This window comes from Nelumbo nucifera, chromosome 1 (genome assembly GCF_055504915.1).
Source record: "Nelumbo nucifera cultivar China Antique chromosome 1, China Antique-T2T, whole genome shotgun sequence".
NCBI lineage: Eukaryota > Viridiplantae > Streptophyta > Magnoliopsida > Proteales > Nelumbonaceae > Nelumbo > Nelumbo nucifera.
The window spans coordinates 165,074,702-165,092,380 of NC_142649.1; the positions used below are offsets into that span (position 1 = coordinate 165,074,702).

The 17,679-nt window shown below is 38.6% G+C and overlaps 1 protein-coding gene across 1 annotated transcript in view; it reads right to left on the bottom strand.

The window, feature by feature from the left end:
* The window catches only part of LOC104612468 (ion channel POLLUX-like protein, putative (DUF1012)), a 153,338-nt gene that overhangs the window by 35,531 nt on the left and 100,128 nt on the right, over positions 1-17,679 (bottom strand). Inside the window, exons 10-14 of the mRNA XM_088895082.1 lie at positions 6,656-6,742; positions 3,666-3,750; positions 3,420-3,567; positions 2,707-2,783; positions 2,522-2,602 (exon numbers count right to left, since the gene is read on the bottom strand). Coding sequence (XP_088751208.1) covers positions 2,522-2,602; positions 2,707-2,783; positions 3,420-3,567; positions 3,666-3,750; positions 6,656-6,742 — 478 coding nt within the window. The remainder of the gene's footprint in view (positions 1-2,521; positions 2,603-2,706; positions 2,784-3,419; positions 3,568-3,665; positions 3,751-6,655; positions 6,743-17,679) is intronic.

The window sequence follows — 17,679 nt, forward strand, 5'->3', positions numbered from 1 at the left end:
CAAGGTTTGTTGCTCAGGGGGAGGATGGTAAGGTGTGTAGACTTAAGAAGGCTATTTATGGGCTTAAACAGTCTCCCCGTGCATGGTTTGGCAGATTTAGTGAAGTGGTGAAGAAATTTAGCATGAAACAGTGTCAAGTTGACTGTTCCATATTCGGTTATGAGTCCAATGATAGAAAGATTTTATTGGTGGTATATGTAGATAATATTGTTATCACTGGCAGTGACAGGTTCGGTATTGATAGGTTGAAGACTTTCTTGCATGATCACTTCCAGACAAAGGACCTTGGCAAATTAAGATACTTCTTAGGGATAGAGGTAGCGAGGTCTAAGCATGGTATTAATTTGTGTCAAAGGAAATGTGTTCTTGATTTGCTAGAGGAGACAGGGCTGTTAGGTGCCAGACCAGCTGAAACACTCATGGAACCGAATGTCAAGTTGAGTAGTGATGTAGGTGAGGAGTTTGAGGATCCTAAAAAGTATAGGAGGTTGGTAGGTAAGTTGAACTACCCAACCATCACTTGGCCTGATATTTCATTTACAGTTAGTGTAGTGAGTTGGTTTATGTAGAATCCTCGAATCCCACATTGGGATGCGGTTCTAAGGAATGTATGGTACTTGAAGGGAGCTTCAGGTCATGGCTTGTTATATAATAGTGGAGGAAGTCTTGAGTTAGAGGGATACATTGATGCTAACTGGGAGCAATTTTTCAAGAGACAAAAGTAGTGTGATTTTCACTAGATAGCATAAAATTGCAGTTGGATCATATATGATTTTACGACACTAGAGGCAACTGATATTCCTAACTTTTGGAGCAATTTTTCAAGAGACAAAAGTAGTGTGATTTTCACCAGATAGGATAAAATTGCAGCTGGATCATATATGATTAAAGACTTAAGATCTAATTTTCAGTCTAGAATGTGCTCATCTTGAAGATTTTTTTTTTGAGAAAAGGTGAAGTATAATTGTATTAAAGCAAAAGGTCCTTTGTACAATGAGAATCTGTACAAAAAGCTATCATGTAGGACCTTGAAAAAAAGACCATCCTCAAAAAAGTACTATCAGACATATCATCTTTAAAAACAGTATGTATAGACAATATCATCTTGAAGAATAATTTTATATATAAAAATAGCAAGAAGACATGACAGTCTTGGAATTAAAGGTCAAAAAGACAAAAAATATGGTTCTTTCTTGTTTTTAGACCAACTACGGCGTGATTAAAATCTATGCTTATCTTAAGGGGGAGTGTTCCAAAAAATGTGAGATATATATATACAACCAGGGTTATTTTGGTTATTTTGTAATCTCTAAAATATAAATAGTAAAAGAAGGCTGAACGTCAATAATGTTTTTTTTTTCTTCCAAATTGTGTTGTTCTCTCTTCTCTTATTTTTCCATTATAATCAAATTTAGCAACTTTAAATACACAAGTTAGTGTCATATTTAGATTGTTTTTCACTCCAATGTAATATCACAGGATTTGTATCCATAATGTTCTTGTCTAGGTGGTTTGGAGGAAAAACTCTTCTATTGAATAGTGATTAGTCTCCACCAAATGTAGGGCTGTTTTGTATTATTTTTACTTTTTAGTCCTGAAATGCAAGGATTTCCTCTGGAAAATGGTGGTTAATCTGGTTTTTGCATTCATTAAAAGTGCAAGGAAACTACTATTTCTCATTAGACTGTTGCTTGCAAAGATTTAAAATATAATCAGTTCTAAATTAATGATTTTATTCACCTAAGAGATGACAATTTTCTTTAATAGTAGCCAAGATCTCATAAACTCCATATGTGCAAAAGTAAAGCAGTTAAAAATATTCTATTACTGCCAATATGACATTAACCAATTTTAAAATTGATCATGCTTGAATTTCCTTGACAAGAGGAAGGTAATTTCCGATATAAAAAATCCATAAAAATAAAATATGCAATTATAATTCAGAACAGTCAGTGATGCTTTGTATCCTATTGAAACCAGGTTTGCAATCACACTGGATGTTAGGAGTCCTACTCTTTCAATATGCTAAATAAAGTTAATTAGATTTTTCACTTCTGGTCATGCCCAGCACTCTTATAGGGATACATTTCAAAAGTTCCTTTGATCCTTATGAACAATATAACTGCTATTAGGGTGTGCACAGTCATACAACCCTAACATATTGCATTGGAAAAGATATTAAATTCAATATAGGCATTAAAAAAGCATAAAAAAGAATAAACTAATATTCAGGCACGAATAAGGAAAAGCAAATATTCATAGGCGCATTGACAAACAGTTTAAAATGTCAATTTGAATTTTCCTTTCCTGTTTAGACTTCTCAGTAAATGCAACTTGCAACTTGAAGGCTCATGGGATTCAGTAATACACAAAAGAAAAAGTAAAGGAACTAATGACATGATGTTTGAAAAGCAACGTCATCATCATCATTTAAGTCCTTCACTAAATATAAGCCTGATTTTATTAGTTCTAAGAAAACATGAAGGCTAGAAAAGTTGAAGAACCTATAATTGCTACATACTTTATCTGTTTGCTCCAGCACCTCATCATCATTTGGGTGGAAATATATCTTGCCACTTCGATAAAGACCACAGACAACTGCCTACAAGGAAAAGCAGATTGAGAGAAGAAAAATCAGAAAAAAGAAAGCAGCTTTTGCCATTTTACCAGAAATAACAATATTTGAAGAAGAGTTTTCAGTTTCACCTCTTGAACTCCATGCCTTATTTGCTTATACTTTAATCCTGCTAGGTTGGGAAAACTGCAAAGATTAAATACATTTTCTGCAATAATACAGTTAAACTATTAGTAGATAATAATAGGTCACTTCAACTGAAAAAAAATATATATACATTTACGTAGTAGCCTCCTAAGAAAATGATCATTACTGCAGATATTTATAGCAAACAGCTTATATTTCTTTTGGTTGCAGAGACAAAGACATACATTTACCATGTCTACGTATCTATATGCACATTATGTATTTATCTATATTTTTGATGACATTTTTATGATCTTTTATTATTTTTCTGATTTCCTTGTAGGTTGGGATTATATGTATAATTTTATGACTTTCCTTAAGGTTTGAAACAGTCTTGGTTGGCAAGGTCCTCCTATCCTTCTTTTGGATAATCAACATCAGTTGAAGAAATTTTATTAATATGGATGAAAAACAAAACAGATTTACAAATTCAGCCCCAGGCCAGGTGCCCCCAAAGTCTCCTTGTCCAGGATTATTTATCTTAGTTCTTAATAAAGCTTTTTTTTTTTCCTGATGTTGGTTGCTTTTATAAATGGGAAACGAAGCTACTTTTATGAAAGACAAGATACATAAAAAACATATAATATTTTTAAAAAGTTCTTAAACAGAAGAAGAAAGTTGAATCCTAGAACTTTTTGAAGTGGAATAGGTATATTACTCTGATAATTAAGCAAGTGCCTGTAGATCTTTATGAGGCCCTTTTGCCGAGAGCACTGGACAAATAGTTTAGATGCAACATTTTCAACTGGTTCCACATTCAATCCCAAGATTGATTTCAAAAGTTCACATGTACTTGAATTTGAAACCTGCAGTTGTATTGTGAAGCAATTTAATTAGAATTCATCCAGGTAAGAATTGAACAATTTGATAGTTCCAAAGTAAAATAGCTCTATATGTATTATACCTCAACAATGGTGGGCACAGATGCCATTTTTGTAAGAGGATGTAGCGCTAATACAGAGAGAAATGTATCTGTATCAACTTCATACCTAATATGAGAATTTAAAATTAATATTTCCACATAAATTGTCAATTTCTGAATGCCTCACCTATACAAATATCTATAACATGAAAAGGTGAAGGTTATATCTAGAAAAACAGTGTGAGGGGGCACAAAACAATGTAAACAATAATAAGAGGTATACATAGGTGCCCCTATTGTCACTATCAGATCAAACCAACTATTTCTACCTGGAATGGATACCCAATCTCTATTAGTTATCCATGTTTACATACTTAAGGGTACTTTGGTTCTTACCTGTTTAAACTATTGCCACAGTCAGGGGCTATTGCTTGGTGAAATGGTAAAATCTTGGGTTGACAAACATAAGAATGCAGGTTCAAGTCCGAGAGCGGGCACTTTGTGGGGAAAATGCCAAAGGTTAGGTCAATATCCAGTCTACCCTTCCCAAGACCAATGGCCTTTTTTAATTAAGGGTGATAGACACATATCCTCTAGTTTTTCTCCCTTCCTTTTTTTCTTCAAATAAGAAAGACTTCATAAAAGAGAGAGAAGATAACAAAAAGAAAGGGCACAATCATCAAGGCCCTTTAGGGACGAGGGACAAGACCACAAACCTTACAAAACGATAAGGTTAACAAAACAACAACAACAACAACAACATAGCAATTCAAGGAGAAAACCAAGTATAAATTCTCAAAAGATCTATTCCAAGAGAGCATTTCCCTAATATAACTTATTTCTCCCTACACTTTCCCTGGCAAACTGTCAGCCAATGAATTGCCTAATCCCTGGACCCACTGAATAAAATAGTTCTCATGGTGGATACCAGAGTCAAGTCATGGTAATGAGGGGCCCTCAGCCTATCTATCTATCTATCTATCTATCTACCTACCTACCTACCTACCAATACACATGTTTCCCTTCACCTCAACTTGCGACAAACCTGAAGAAAAATTGTTTTTTGTTGTGTCTAACACAGCTGCTCAAATATTCCCCACATCAAGAATTTGGCTGCCTCAAATCCCTCAAATAATTTACATTCCTATTAGCCAGGTTATTCTCTTCTTTGATGAAAGCTCTTTGGAGAACCCAGGTCCTGCTGGGATTTCTTTCTTTCTTTCTTTCTTTCTTTCTTTCTTTCTTTCTTTCTTTCTTTCTTTCTTTGTGTGTGTGTGCGTGTGTGTGGGAGGGGGGGGGGGGGTATTAACAGACTTAGAAGGACACCTGTCTTTTCAGTGGCAAGTGATCCAATAGGAGATGTATATGCATTCAAAGCCAATATTATAACCTTGTTAACCAGCTCAAGAATTGCCAATTCCATGCAGCCTTCTTTACTTCTAGTTCTTGGTGATTCAATAAGTGTAACCAGATGGGACCAAAGAGCTGATTCAGGTCCATGGAGACTAGTGAATTTACTCGACAAGAATAGAGATGATCTGAACTCTTTGCCTTCTTAAGGCTGCATTTGTTTGCGGTGCAAATGCCGGTTTGATACATAAATGTGCTCTGCTTCAGTTTTGCAAGAATTTAAGCATACATTTCTGTACTGATAATGACAGCTATCACAACTTCCAAGACATGTTTGTACTCAAAATGAGAACAAAGTTTGTATCCAAAAAATTGATACAAACTTTGCACTCATAGTTGGTCAATATAAAAAAGGTGGATTTCAGTCTTGGAATCTGTGTTTGTACTCATTAAAACCAGAAACCTTTTGGTTGGAATACAAAATTTATCAGTGTAAAATTAAACTAGTTTGTATTCATGAACCGGCTAGAGGGCATTTTTGTACATATTTGTTTTTGTACTGGAAACAAATGCAGTCTAAAGGTTCATTCCCAGGGAACAAAATTTAGTGGCTAATGATCCACCTAGAACGGGTGTGTAGGATGGGTCTTTTAGTCCAGTCATAGCTCTAGTCCATATTATATATTTGAAGATAGAGTTCTTCAAATATTTCTTATACATTGTGCAACCCTCTTGTATACATGTTTTTCATTATATAAATGCAATAATTACTGTTCCCAAATGAAAAAAAACCCTCAAGCCATGTATTAGAGCCAGAGCCCCTGCTATAATCGAGTTTATGTCTAGGAAAGTTTACAGAGGATTAGATTATTGGTGCAACTTATCTTTCAAACATATGCAGCTGGTACATTACTTTCACAATCATATCAGGAATGGGGCAGTGAATCAAAGAATAGCATAAAGTAGCAAAAACCTCAAAACAGAGTGATAAATGAACACTGAAGGAGGTATTTAGAGGAGAAAATGTGGGTTCAAATAATTCCAGAAAGGAACCAATATTACAAAATTAAATGTCACCATTCATAATAAATAGTGTTCTTTTAAAAAGTCTTTTATTAAGTGCTAGTTGAAAAACAGTCCTAGAAGTATGGGACTGTGCTAGAAAACCAGAAAAAACTAACAAGAGAAGATTAGAGAAGAAGAGAGAGAGAGAGAGCTGCGGCAAGGAGAGTTAGAGGATGAGGAGTTCGAACTTAACCTCCCTCTAACACTCTAATACTCTTTTATTAAGTTAATCTTTGAGTAATTACAAGAGAGGTCCCTAGTTGGACAAGAAATTACAAAAAAGGAACGTAGAAGAGTATGGGCCCAGAATAAGGCCCATTACAGAGAAGAACATAAAGATAATATACAGTAACAGCCTATGGGCCATTCGGCCCATTTTCTCTACAGTGCTAATTTTAAGAATAAGAGTAAGAAAACTATTCTATATATGTTTTTTATATTCCAAATAGAAAAAGTTATAAAAGTAGTGAGTGACTCCTGAAACGACCAATCACCAAGATATATGCCTAACTTGAGGAAGGCGACTCTGAATATTTCAATTTCAACTAGCTTATGATGATGCAAGGTAAGAACCCTTCCAAATTAACAAATGTACTCTTAAGTTGACCAAATCTTACCGGTCACCCTTTGTTGGCAATATAATAATAGAGCGTGCTTTATTTGCTGCTGCTCTTTCAAAAGATTTGGTCAAGCTAAGGCTGCAACTGTAGAAGTAGAAACTCAAAAAGTAAGAAACTATGGAAATAAAATCAAAGTTCCAACAAGCAAACAGAATACCAAAAAATGAAGAATAAAATACTAGAACAAATTAAATTTCACTTTTCTCATGGTAAAAGAATGTGTAAAATAAGAGTAAACAGAGGAAGAAGAAGAATTTGTTGTATTATTCATCAATCTCGTATGTATATATACAAGTTACAAATTCTATGTTAGGAAAGAATATATTAGGAAAGAAGACTAATCAAATTCCTACAAATCTGTCCTACAATCAAGGTAAATCATATCTCCCTAGTATTTACTTCCTATTTTAGTTATACAGTCTGTAACATCATATCTCCCTAGTATTTACTTCCTATTTTAATTATACAGTTTGTAACATCTTCCTATTTTAATTATACAGTCTGTAACACTCCCCCTCAAGCTGGAGCATAGATATTAATCATGCCCATCTTGTTACAAAGATAATCAACCCTAACCCCATTAAGAGCCTTTGTGAAGATATCTCCCAGTTGTTCTCCTGTTTTCACATAACCTGTGGAAATCAAACCTTGCTGAATCTTTTCACGAACGAAATGGCAATGAATCTCGATATGCTTAGTTCGTTCATGAAAAACAGGATTAGATGCAATGTGAAGAGCAGCTTGGTTATCACACCACAACTTGGCTGGTACTGAAGTTTTAAGACCTACTTCAGTCAGAAGCTGATATATCCACATTATTTCACACACAGACTTGGCCATAGCTCTATATTCCGATTCTACAATCGAACGTGAGACAACATTCTGCTTCTTGCTTTTCCATGAAACTAGATTCCCTCCAACAAATACACAATAGCCTGAAGTAGACCTTCGATCTTCCTTGGATCCTGCCCAGTCAGCATCTGAAAAACATTCAATTCTAGTATGACCATGATTGCCATACAAAATTCCTCGCCCAGGTGCTCCTTTTAAGTAGCACAAAATTTGTTCTACAGCTGTCTAGTGATTAACTATTGGAGAGGACATGTACTGACTCACCGCACTAACTGAATACGCAATATCTGGACGAGTTACAGTAAGATAATTCAACTTTCCAACCAATCTTCTATATCTCTCAGGATCTTCAAATAATTTACCATCTTTTGTGAGCTGCAAGTTAGGAATCATTGGAGTGCTACATGGCTTAGCTCCCAACTTTCCCGTCTCAAACAACAAGTCAAGTACATATTTCCTTTGAGATAAGAATATTCCCTTCTTGCTTCTTGTTACCTCAACACCCAAGAAGTATTTCAACATTCCCAAATCTTTGGTATGAAACTGAGTGTGGAGAAAGGATTTAAGGGATGAAATCCCTGTAGTATCACTCCCTATAATGACAATATCATCCACATACACAACTAACAAAATGATGCCAGCAGCAGAGTGCTTGAAGAAAACAAAATGATCAGACTTACTTTTCTTTATACCAAAATTCTCGACTGCCTGACTAAACTTTCCAAACCAGGCACGAGGACTCTGCTTCAACCTGTACTGAGACTTATGAAGATAGCAAACTTTCCTATACTCCCCCTGAGCAACAAAGCCAGGCGGTTGCTCCATATAAACTTCTTCTTGAAGATCCCCATGAAGAAAAGCATTCTTGATGTCTAACTGATGAAGGGGCCAATTATAAGTAGCTGCCATAGAAATAAACAACTTGACAGAAGTAAGTTTACCAACAGGAGAAAAGGTATCAGAATAATCCACTCCATAAGTCTGAGCATATCCTTTAGCAACAAGACGGGCTTTCAATCGGGCAATGGACCCATCAGGATTGACTTTAACTGTAAACACCCATTTACACCCAATAGCCTTCTTATTTGCAGGTAAATTTACCAAGGTCCAAGTACCATTGTCCTCTAAAGCATTCATCTCCTCAATCATAGCATTACGCCATCCAGGGTGAGAAAGGGCTTCTTTAACAATCTTATGAACAGAGATAGAATCAAGAGATGCAATAAAAGAACAAGAAGAGGACGACAAATGATTATAAGACACAAATGAAGATACTAGATAAGTACACTTACGCTTACCTTTACGAAGAGCAATAGGAAGATCATCATTAGAGACTGGTTCTGATGACGAAGGAACAGGATTAGTTGAGACTGGATTTGCCGACGAAGGAGCTGGTGCAGGACATGGATCCGGAGGGGATGGTCGCCGAGAATAAACCTGTACTGTAGGTGGCTTAGGCCTGGTAGGAACAGATTCAATAGGATGTGAACCAGATGATGTGACAGTATAGATTAACAAATCATCATCCTCCCCCTGACTTGAATAAGGAGTGGATGGAAAGAAAGGTGTATCTTCTAGGAAATTAACATCACCTGACACAAGATATCTGTGAAGAGTAGGACAATAACATCTATACCCTTTTTGAACACGAGAATACCCAAGAAAAACACACTTCAAAGATTTTGGATCTAGTTTGGTAACCTGAGGACGAACATCCCGAACAAAGCATGTACACCCAAATACCCTAGGCTCAATAGGAAACAGTGTTTTATTTGGAAACAGAACATGATAAGGAGTCTTACCCTGAAGGACAGATGAAGACATACGGTTAATCAAAAAACATGTTGTGGAAACTGCATCGGCCCATAAAGGTTTAGGAACCTTCATTTGAAATAACAAAGCTCTTGCAGTTTCAAGAAGGTGTCTATTTTTCCGCTCAGCAACCCCATTTTGAGATGGTGTATCTACACAAGAAGTTTGATGAAGAATGCCATGCTGAAGCATGTAAGTTTGGAAAGGATTCTGACAAGTACTCCTTAGCATTATCACTTCTCAATATTTGTACAGAAACATTAAATTGAGTTTTAACTTCAGCACAGAAAGCAGAAAAATGAGAAAACACCTCAGAATGATTTTTCATTAAATATAACCATGTCATACGAGAGTAATCATCAACAAAAGTAACAAAATACTTAAACCCAGTTTTGGACTCAACTGGACACGGACCCCAAACATCTGAATGGACTAATTCAAAAGGAGCATTAGCTCGTTTATTGACTCTAGGACTCGAACTAAGACAATGGTGTTTAGCAAACTGACAAGATTCACAATTTAATGATGACAAATTCTGAAATTGAGGACAAATTTGCTTTAACACATGGAGAGAGGGGTGGCCCAACCGACAATGTGCATCAAAAGGGGTTACAACTCCAGAACAGGCTATGGATCTTGGAACTTGTGTATCAAGGATGTAGAGACCTCCAGACTCATGTCTCTTACCAATAATCTTTTTCGTCGTAAGATCCTGAAATAAACAATAATCAGGAAAAAATGAGACACAGCAATTAAGGGTACGAGTGAGTTTGCTAACAAAAATTAAATTAAATGATAACTGAGGTAAACTAAGAACATATGACAAAGGAAGTGATGGTGTTGGACTACTTGTGCCAGACCCAATAACACAAGATGTTGACCCATTTGCTAAAGTAACAGGAGAGGTAGATTTATGTGACTGAAAGGTAGAAAACAGACTTGAATTACCTGTCATATGATCTGTAGCTCCAGAATTAATGACCCATTTTGAAGAGGAGGAAACAAGACATGTATTGGGTTTACCTGACTCGACGATGGCAGTAACAAGAGTAGATTGAGGTTTCAATGATTCTTGGTACTGAGCAAATTTGGCATATTCATCTGCAGATATCATAATAGACTTCTCAGAAGTATCCGTGGTGGATGCAATATGGGCTGACTGAGTTTTCTTATTCTGCAACTTCCTGCAATCCCGCTTCATATGTCCTGGCTTATGACAGTAATGACACACTATCTCTCCTAACTTCTGTCCATGAGTATTAGTATTCCTGTCATAGTTACTTGACCTACCACTACCACTCCTGTATTGTTGTCTCCCTGATTCAGATGTATTATTGTGGCTGACAAGGGCACTACTAGGCTGAACAGGTGGAGAACATTCTGTACGAAGGACCCTACTGAAAGCATCTTGTAGAGAAGAGAGATCTTTGAACTGGAAAGAATCTAAGATTTAGCAGTCTCAAATTCAGAAGGTAGGCCAACTAAAAAACTCATAACAGCCATCTTTTCTCGCTGAGCTTGTTGAACAGTCACATCAGTACTAAACGGAAGCAACATATTAAGTTCTTCATATGTTTTCTTGAAATCCATGAAATAGCTTGTAAGAAATCTATCGCCTTTGTCTGCCCTGTAAAAGGCTTTGCACACATCATAAATGCAGGAAATATTCCCCTTTCCGGAGTATAAGAACTCTAGATAGTTCATTAATTCCTTAACAAATCCACAGTGAGTGACTAAACCAACCACCTCACTTTCAATGGAGTTGCGTATCTGCAAGAACAAACGGGCATCCTCCCTCAACCAAGACTTTCTCGAGTCATCATTAGGAGGGTCATCAGTCAAATGGTTATCCATAGCAATACTCAGCAAATATAGTTGAACAGTTTTACTCCAATCTAGATAATTAGAGCCATTAAGCTTATGCTCAGTTATTTTTGACATCACTGGAATAACATCCGACATAACTACTAATTTCTTGTCTGCCATAATTTCAAAATTCAAATAAACAGAATATTTTGAACCCCGAAAATCAACAGAGCACGCCTGTTGAAAACACCGGAATGGATATGCACATAACAAAGCACAAATATGTGCTATACAGGACGAGGCGAGCCAAAAGACAATGACCGAAAAAAATTTTCTGGCGACAGATGTGCCTCCACGTGCCAGCGCGCATGACTGTGGCAGAATCTTCAGGCGGTGCGTGAGACACGCGTAGGGCTGCTGACTGCCGGACTTTGCAGAGACTAGATGCTCTGACTACTCCAAGGAGGTGACCCGAAACACCCAGAAATTTTCCTCTACCTACTGTTTACTTAAAACAAAAGGGCAGGCAGAGACTAGATGCTTTGATACCATGTAAAATAAGAGTAAACAGAGGAAGAAGAAGAATTTGTTGTATTATTCATCAATCTCGTATGTATATATACAAGTTACAAATTCTATGTTAGGAAATAATATATTAGGAAAGAAGACTAATCAAATTCCTACAAATCTGTCCTACAATCAAGGTAAATCATATCTCCCTAGTATTTACTTCCTATTTTAGTTATACAGTCTGTAACATCATATCTCCCTAGTATTTACTTCCTATTTTAATTATACAGTCTGTAACATTCCTCTATTTGGGGACAAAGATCAGCAAATGTAATGGTTGGTAACCTAGTTGGACAGGGCACCAGTCGGTTGGGACTTGGGGTGTCACGGAGAGATATGGAATCTTACCAAAAAAAGAGAGAGATATGGAATGATGTATGTAATGTTACAGGAGGGACCATCAAAAGAGTAGGCCGTTAAGGGATGTGAGGGAGTGTTGGGAACTTATAGTAACTGCTTTGTATGTATTTATTCCTTTTCACACTTTAATAGAACTAAGCACAAGTTACCAATAAAACGTTTTAAACTCAAAACCATAGTTACAAATTCAAAGCACAGCGAGGAATTACAAGCATGCCATGTATAACTTTCTTGTTTAAGTCTATTACATGGATGCAAGATTTAAAATGTTGCTGTCAGTGGAAATGCCCATCATCCAAATATAGGAAACATGTTGGAAATGTCATATGGAAACATTGTAAAAATTATATACATGGTGGAAACATTGTGAAATATGCAAAAATATACAATGATATTTTATGAAAATGATAAAAGAAGCATAAATACACCCTTTTAGATTATTATCTTCTTCAGAATCATCGTCCAAAGCCAGGAAACAAAGGTTAATAAACAAAACAATATGTTGTGAAGTTGTCCTGTAGGTTTTACAAGTTAAAACTACACAACAAAAAGTAATCCACAACAATTGTGCATTTGGTTAATCGTGTTCCTCCACAGACTTTGGGGTTTAAGGTGCCATTTAGTATTATTTTTTCCTTTGCTCACATTCTTGGCCCTCATCGCAAGTGAAGAGATGAGAGATCCATCATATAGATGGCCGAACCCTGCAGGTAGGTTGGGCAAAATTTCAAAAAATTTCTCTCTCCCATGTGGGAATCACATTCTCTATTTTAGAAAACTGCATTTTCAAAGATCAATCTTGAACCCTAAAACAGACCAAATCTGAAACCAAAAGGTAGGAGAGGGACATACCTGATACAGAGTAGTAGTAACTCCCAATGGAGGTGTTCACGCCCAAGGAGATCACCAAAGACTACTCCCACTAAAGATGACACAACATAGGGTGGAGCAGAATCAATAGGGTGGTTCTTCAGCAAGAACCTGATTCTTCACCAAGAATCTGATGGAGGGCGAGTGAGCATGACTTCAGATCAGTTTTTCTCCCAAAAACTGATATCAAGAACCTTTCTTCATCGCTCCTACGGGTGGAGATCGAATTGGCAATGGCGGCAACAACAAGAGAAGGCAAGAGCAGAAGATGGCGCCAGTCCAACTGCAACTGTCTTCTCTCTTGAATCAGTAATCTTAAAGGATGATCTGGGGTTCGCCCTTCTCCTCTATTTATAGCCTTAAAGAGAGGTTCTCCTAATCCCATTAGGAGTTCCCTAATCCAAATCTTGTATTTGGATCTGGACTCTCTTTAAGAGATAAGGATAATCCCTTATCTTATCTACAGATAAAGATTAGCCCTCCTAATCTAATTAGGAGTTTCCTGATCCAAATCTCTATTTGGATTTGGACTATCTAACCGAATAGGGATAGTCCTTTATCCTATCTGCTGATCTAAATCCCGGAACCGCATTAAACCAATTCGAATTGGGCTTTAAGCCCATTAAGTCCATGTGCTCACTTATCCTCCAAACTGCTGCCCAACTGGGTATCCTTGTATGGCGTGGGACCCAAACATTGATCTACACATCAGCCACATGGGTTCAGCCCAGCCTCTGTTACAAGACCTGGCTGAATTCACTGTAGGAGACAGTGAACCCTTGAGTCCATCACCATGGGCTCTTAATGAGAGAATGGTAGGATCCATCTAATGGACGCCATAAAGGTTGCGGAATGGGTGGGGCGAATTTCAAAAATTTCCTACCTTCTCCCAACTGGGAATCATATTCCCTGAATTTAGAATACAATATTCAAGGATCTACTTGAACCCTAATCAAACCAGATCTGTACCAAAAGATAAATGGGAGGATTATACCTGATCCGGAGAAGCAGTATCTCCCAAAGTTGGTGTTCACGCCCAAAGAATGCTCCAAGATCTGTCCCTGCTGAAGATGACACAGCTGTGGATGGAACAGAACCAGCAGTGTGCGTCCTACACACTGGATCCTTCACAAGAATCCCCTGGATGTACTAAACACTGAATTCTTTCAGTCTTTCTTGCAAGACTGATGTCAAGAACTGGTTTCTTGACTTTCTTTTCTGCAAAGATCAAATCTTGCAACAATGCAGATGGCGGCGGCAGGAGGAGATTTCCAGAAACGAAAAGGCTGAACTGTTTTCTTTTCTGGAGAGAATGAGATCTAATCTCAATTCGCAGGAACCTTTCTTGCTTACCAGAACCTCTTGGATCGAAATCTTATTTCTCTCTCTATGGTTCATTCGAAAATCTCCTCTCTTTTCTTCTTGATTAAGAAATCTCCTAATTAGGAGTTATCCCAATCCAAATCAGTATTTGGATAGGGGATAATCTTAATCCCTTTCCCAGATAGAGTTAGCTTACTCCTGATCTTATCAGGAGGTTACCAAATTCAAATCTGATTTGAATTTGGTCTCTAAGAGTGGATAAGGCTAAGAGCCCAATCCTTTTTGCTAACTTCAATCTCAAATTCGCCCCATTGATGGGTGATCATATCAGCCCACTTCGAAATGGGCTTTTGGCCCATTAAGTATTCAGTGTTTAATTAGTTTCCAATCTGCTGCCCAGTTGGGCTTCTTTGTATGGCGTGGGACCCAAGCATTGATCTACACACCAGCCACATGGGTTCGGTCCAGCCTTTAATACAAGGCCCAGCCAAATTCACTGAAAATCTCAATGAACCCCTTGAGTCCATCGTATGAACCCTATGGGCCCAACACTTACATTAAGTGGTCCCTGGGCCAAGCCATCTTATAAAAACCCAGGGACTGTGGGCAGGTGCAAGATTAGCCCATCAGGTATTATCCTAAATGGTCTTACACTTAACCTCTCAGCCCTTAATGATCAAGCACTGCCCGACAAGAGAGGACCTCTCCCTCGGCTGCAAAGAACAGTGCCGCACTCTCCTCTCACATGGATCCCGGGAATTAAAACCATTTGCAAACATTTTGAAACCGTATATATATGTAAATATATTAATTTTGCAAAAACAAAATTCCAACGATTGAAATCAACTGCCGGCAGTTTGGTTTCCATCAGAGAGAGTGCATTCCCGATCATTACCCTTTGTCCGACAAAGTGGCTGATTCTGTCACTATGACCACCCACTCAGATGAATTCTCAAACTGCCCCAACATACCCAGGTTTTGATCCCCACTAAGGATCTCACTGATTGGCATATCAAAGGCAGCCTGATCCAACACCTAGTGAAGTGTCATAATCGAGTCTAGGGGTCAGGTGTAACTTTCCAGTTTTGCCCATCTATCTCCAAGGTCCAGGGCAAGACTGGAAATCTGGTCCGGTTCAAGGATTCAAGTAATCCCATGCTGTATGTGCCTCGGGTCTTACCCTGATGGCTGAGACAGGCCATCCCAACACTTGGTGGCACACCAGTATCAGCCTTGGCAGGATAAATCTCCCCAGACTTATCCAACGGCTGTGAACATTTAAAACTAACATGAGTCTCTACAAATGTCCAGTTTTAGGGTTTTACACAGAATTAAACCAAACAACATGAATCAAACATGAACTTTATTTATTTCCACTAAATAACAAAAGTACATCAAAATGATTGAAGCTAAGGGCATACAAAACTGTCTAACAGCTCCCACTTGCACTTAGGTCCAATCTGGTACAAGCCGGAGTCCCATACTTTCCACGTGTTTTTCAAACACCTTCTGTGTCAGTGGCTTGGTCAATGGGTCTGCCACATTATCCGCTGATGCTACCTTTTGAATTAGGACGTCCCCTCTACCAACGATCTCCCGCAGTACATGGTACTTCCTCTCGATGTGCTTTGACTTCGAGTGGGCCCGAGGCTCTTTAGCCTGGGCGATCGCTCCATTGTTGTCACACAACAACGGGATGGGTGATGTGCTGGATGGAATCGCTCCCAATTCGTGTATGAATTTCTTCATCCACACGGCTTCCTTGGCAGCTTCACTTGCGGCAATGTACTCGGCCTCGGTTGTGGAGTCTACAGTGGACCCCTGTTTGCTGCTTTTCCAGCAAACAGCACACGATCCTATCTTGGAGTTTTCCATGCTGTATCTTTTGACAATTTTGTCAATGTAAGCAGCCCGGGATAATCCAATTATCCGCTTCGATCTATCTCTATAGAGTCGAAGACCCAGTATGTATGAAGCTTCTCCAAGATCTTTCATGGAGAACTGCTGTGATAGCCATACCTTGACCGAAGTCAACATTCCTACATCATTCCCAATGAGTAGGATATCGTCCACATACAAGACTAAAAAGGTGATCTTATCCCCACTGGATTTCCTGTAAACACAGGGCTCATCCGGATTCTGCTCAAAGTCAAATGTTTTGACTGCAGAATCAAAACGGATGTTCCAACTCCTAGAAGCCTGCTTAAGTCCATATATGGATCTATTAAGTTTACATACCATGTGTTCCTGACCAGCAGCAATGAAGCCTTGCGGCTGCTGCATGTAGATATCTTCACTAAGATCTCCATTCAGGAACGCTGTTTTGACATCCATTTGCCAAATCTCGTAATCATGGTACGCTGCTACAGCTAGCAGGATCCTAATGGATTTAAGCATGGCCACCGGTGAAAAGGTTTCCTCATAGTCGATGCCTTCTTTCTGAGTACACCCTTTCGCCACCAAACGAGCTTTAAAGGTCTCAATCCTGCCATCGGGGCCCTTCTTCCTCTTGTAGATCCATTTGCAACCAATTGCTTTTACCCCGAAGGGCGGATCCACTAGAGTCCAGACTCCATTGGTCTCCATTGAGTCCATCTCGGCTCTCATGGCCTCCACCCACTTCTGGGAGTCTATGTCTAACATAGCTTCCGCGTAAGACACGGGATCCTCTTCACTAGTCAAGGCTTCCACCAGGTAACTATCCTGGTCATAACCATATCGGACTGGTGGTCTGGATACCCGGGTGGACCTTCTAGGTTGGTCATTACCTGGAACTTGTGGGTCATCTCCCATTGCTCCTGAGCTCTCCTCATCAAGAACTATTTCCTGACGATGGGTGTCCAGGATGTAATCGGATTCTAAGAATCGGGCGTTTCGACTGCAGAACACTTTCTGCTCACTTGGGTCATAGAATAGATAACCCACCGAATCCTTTGGGTAGCCTATAAACAGGCAACGGCTGGTTTTAGATTCCAACTTGTCCGCACTTGTTCTTTTAACGTGTGCAGGACAACCCCAAATCTTCAAGTGTCTCACACTTGGCTTCCTTCTGGTCCAAAGCTCATATGGAGTTTTCGGAACTGATTTGGTTGGAACCCTATTCAGCACGTAGATAGCAGTCTCTAATGCATATCCCCAAAAGGATGTGGGTAATTCTGAGCGTACGAGAAGTGACCGGACCATGTCTAATAAGGTCCTATTTCTCCTCTCTGAAACACCGTTGAGTTGAGGTGTAGCAGGAGGAGCCAGTTGTGACACTATCCCATTGGCCTTTAAGTAATCCCTGAATTCGTCAGAGAGATACTCGCCACCTCGATCTGATCGAAGGGCCTTAATTTCTCTCCCTAACTGTTTCTCGACTTCCTGTCTGAACTCTTTGAACTTTTCAAATGATTCAGACTTATGTCTCATTAGGTACACGTAACCAT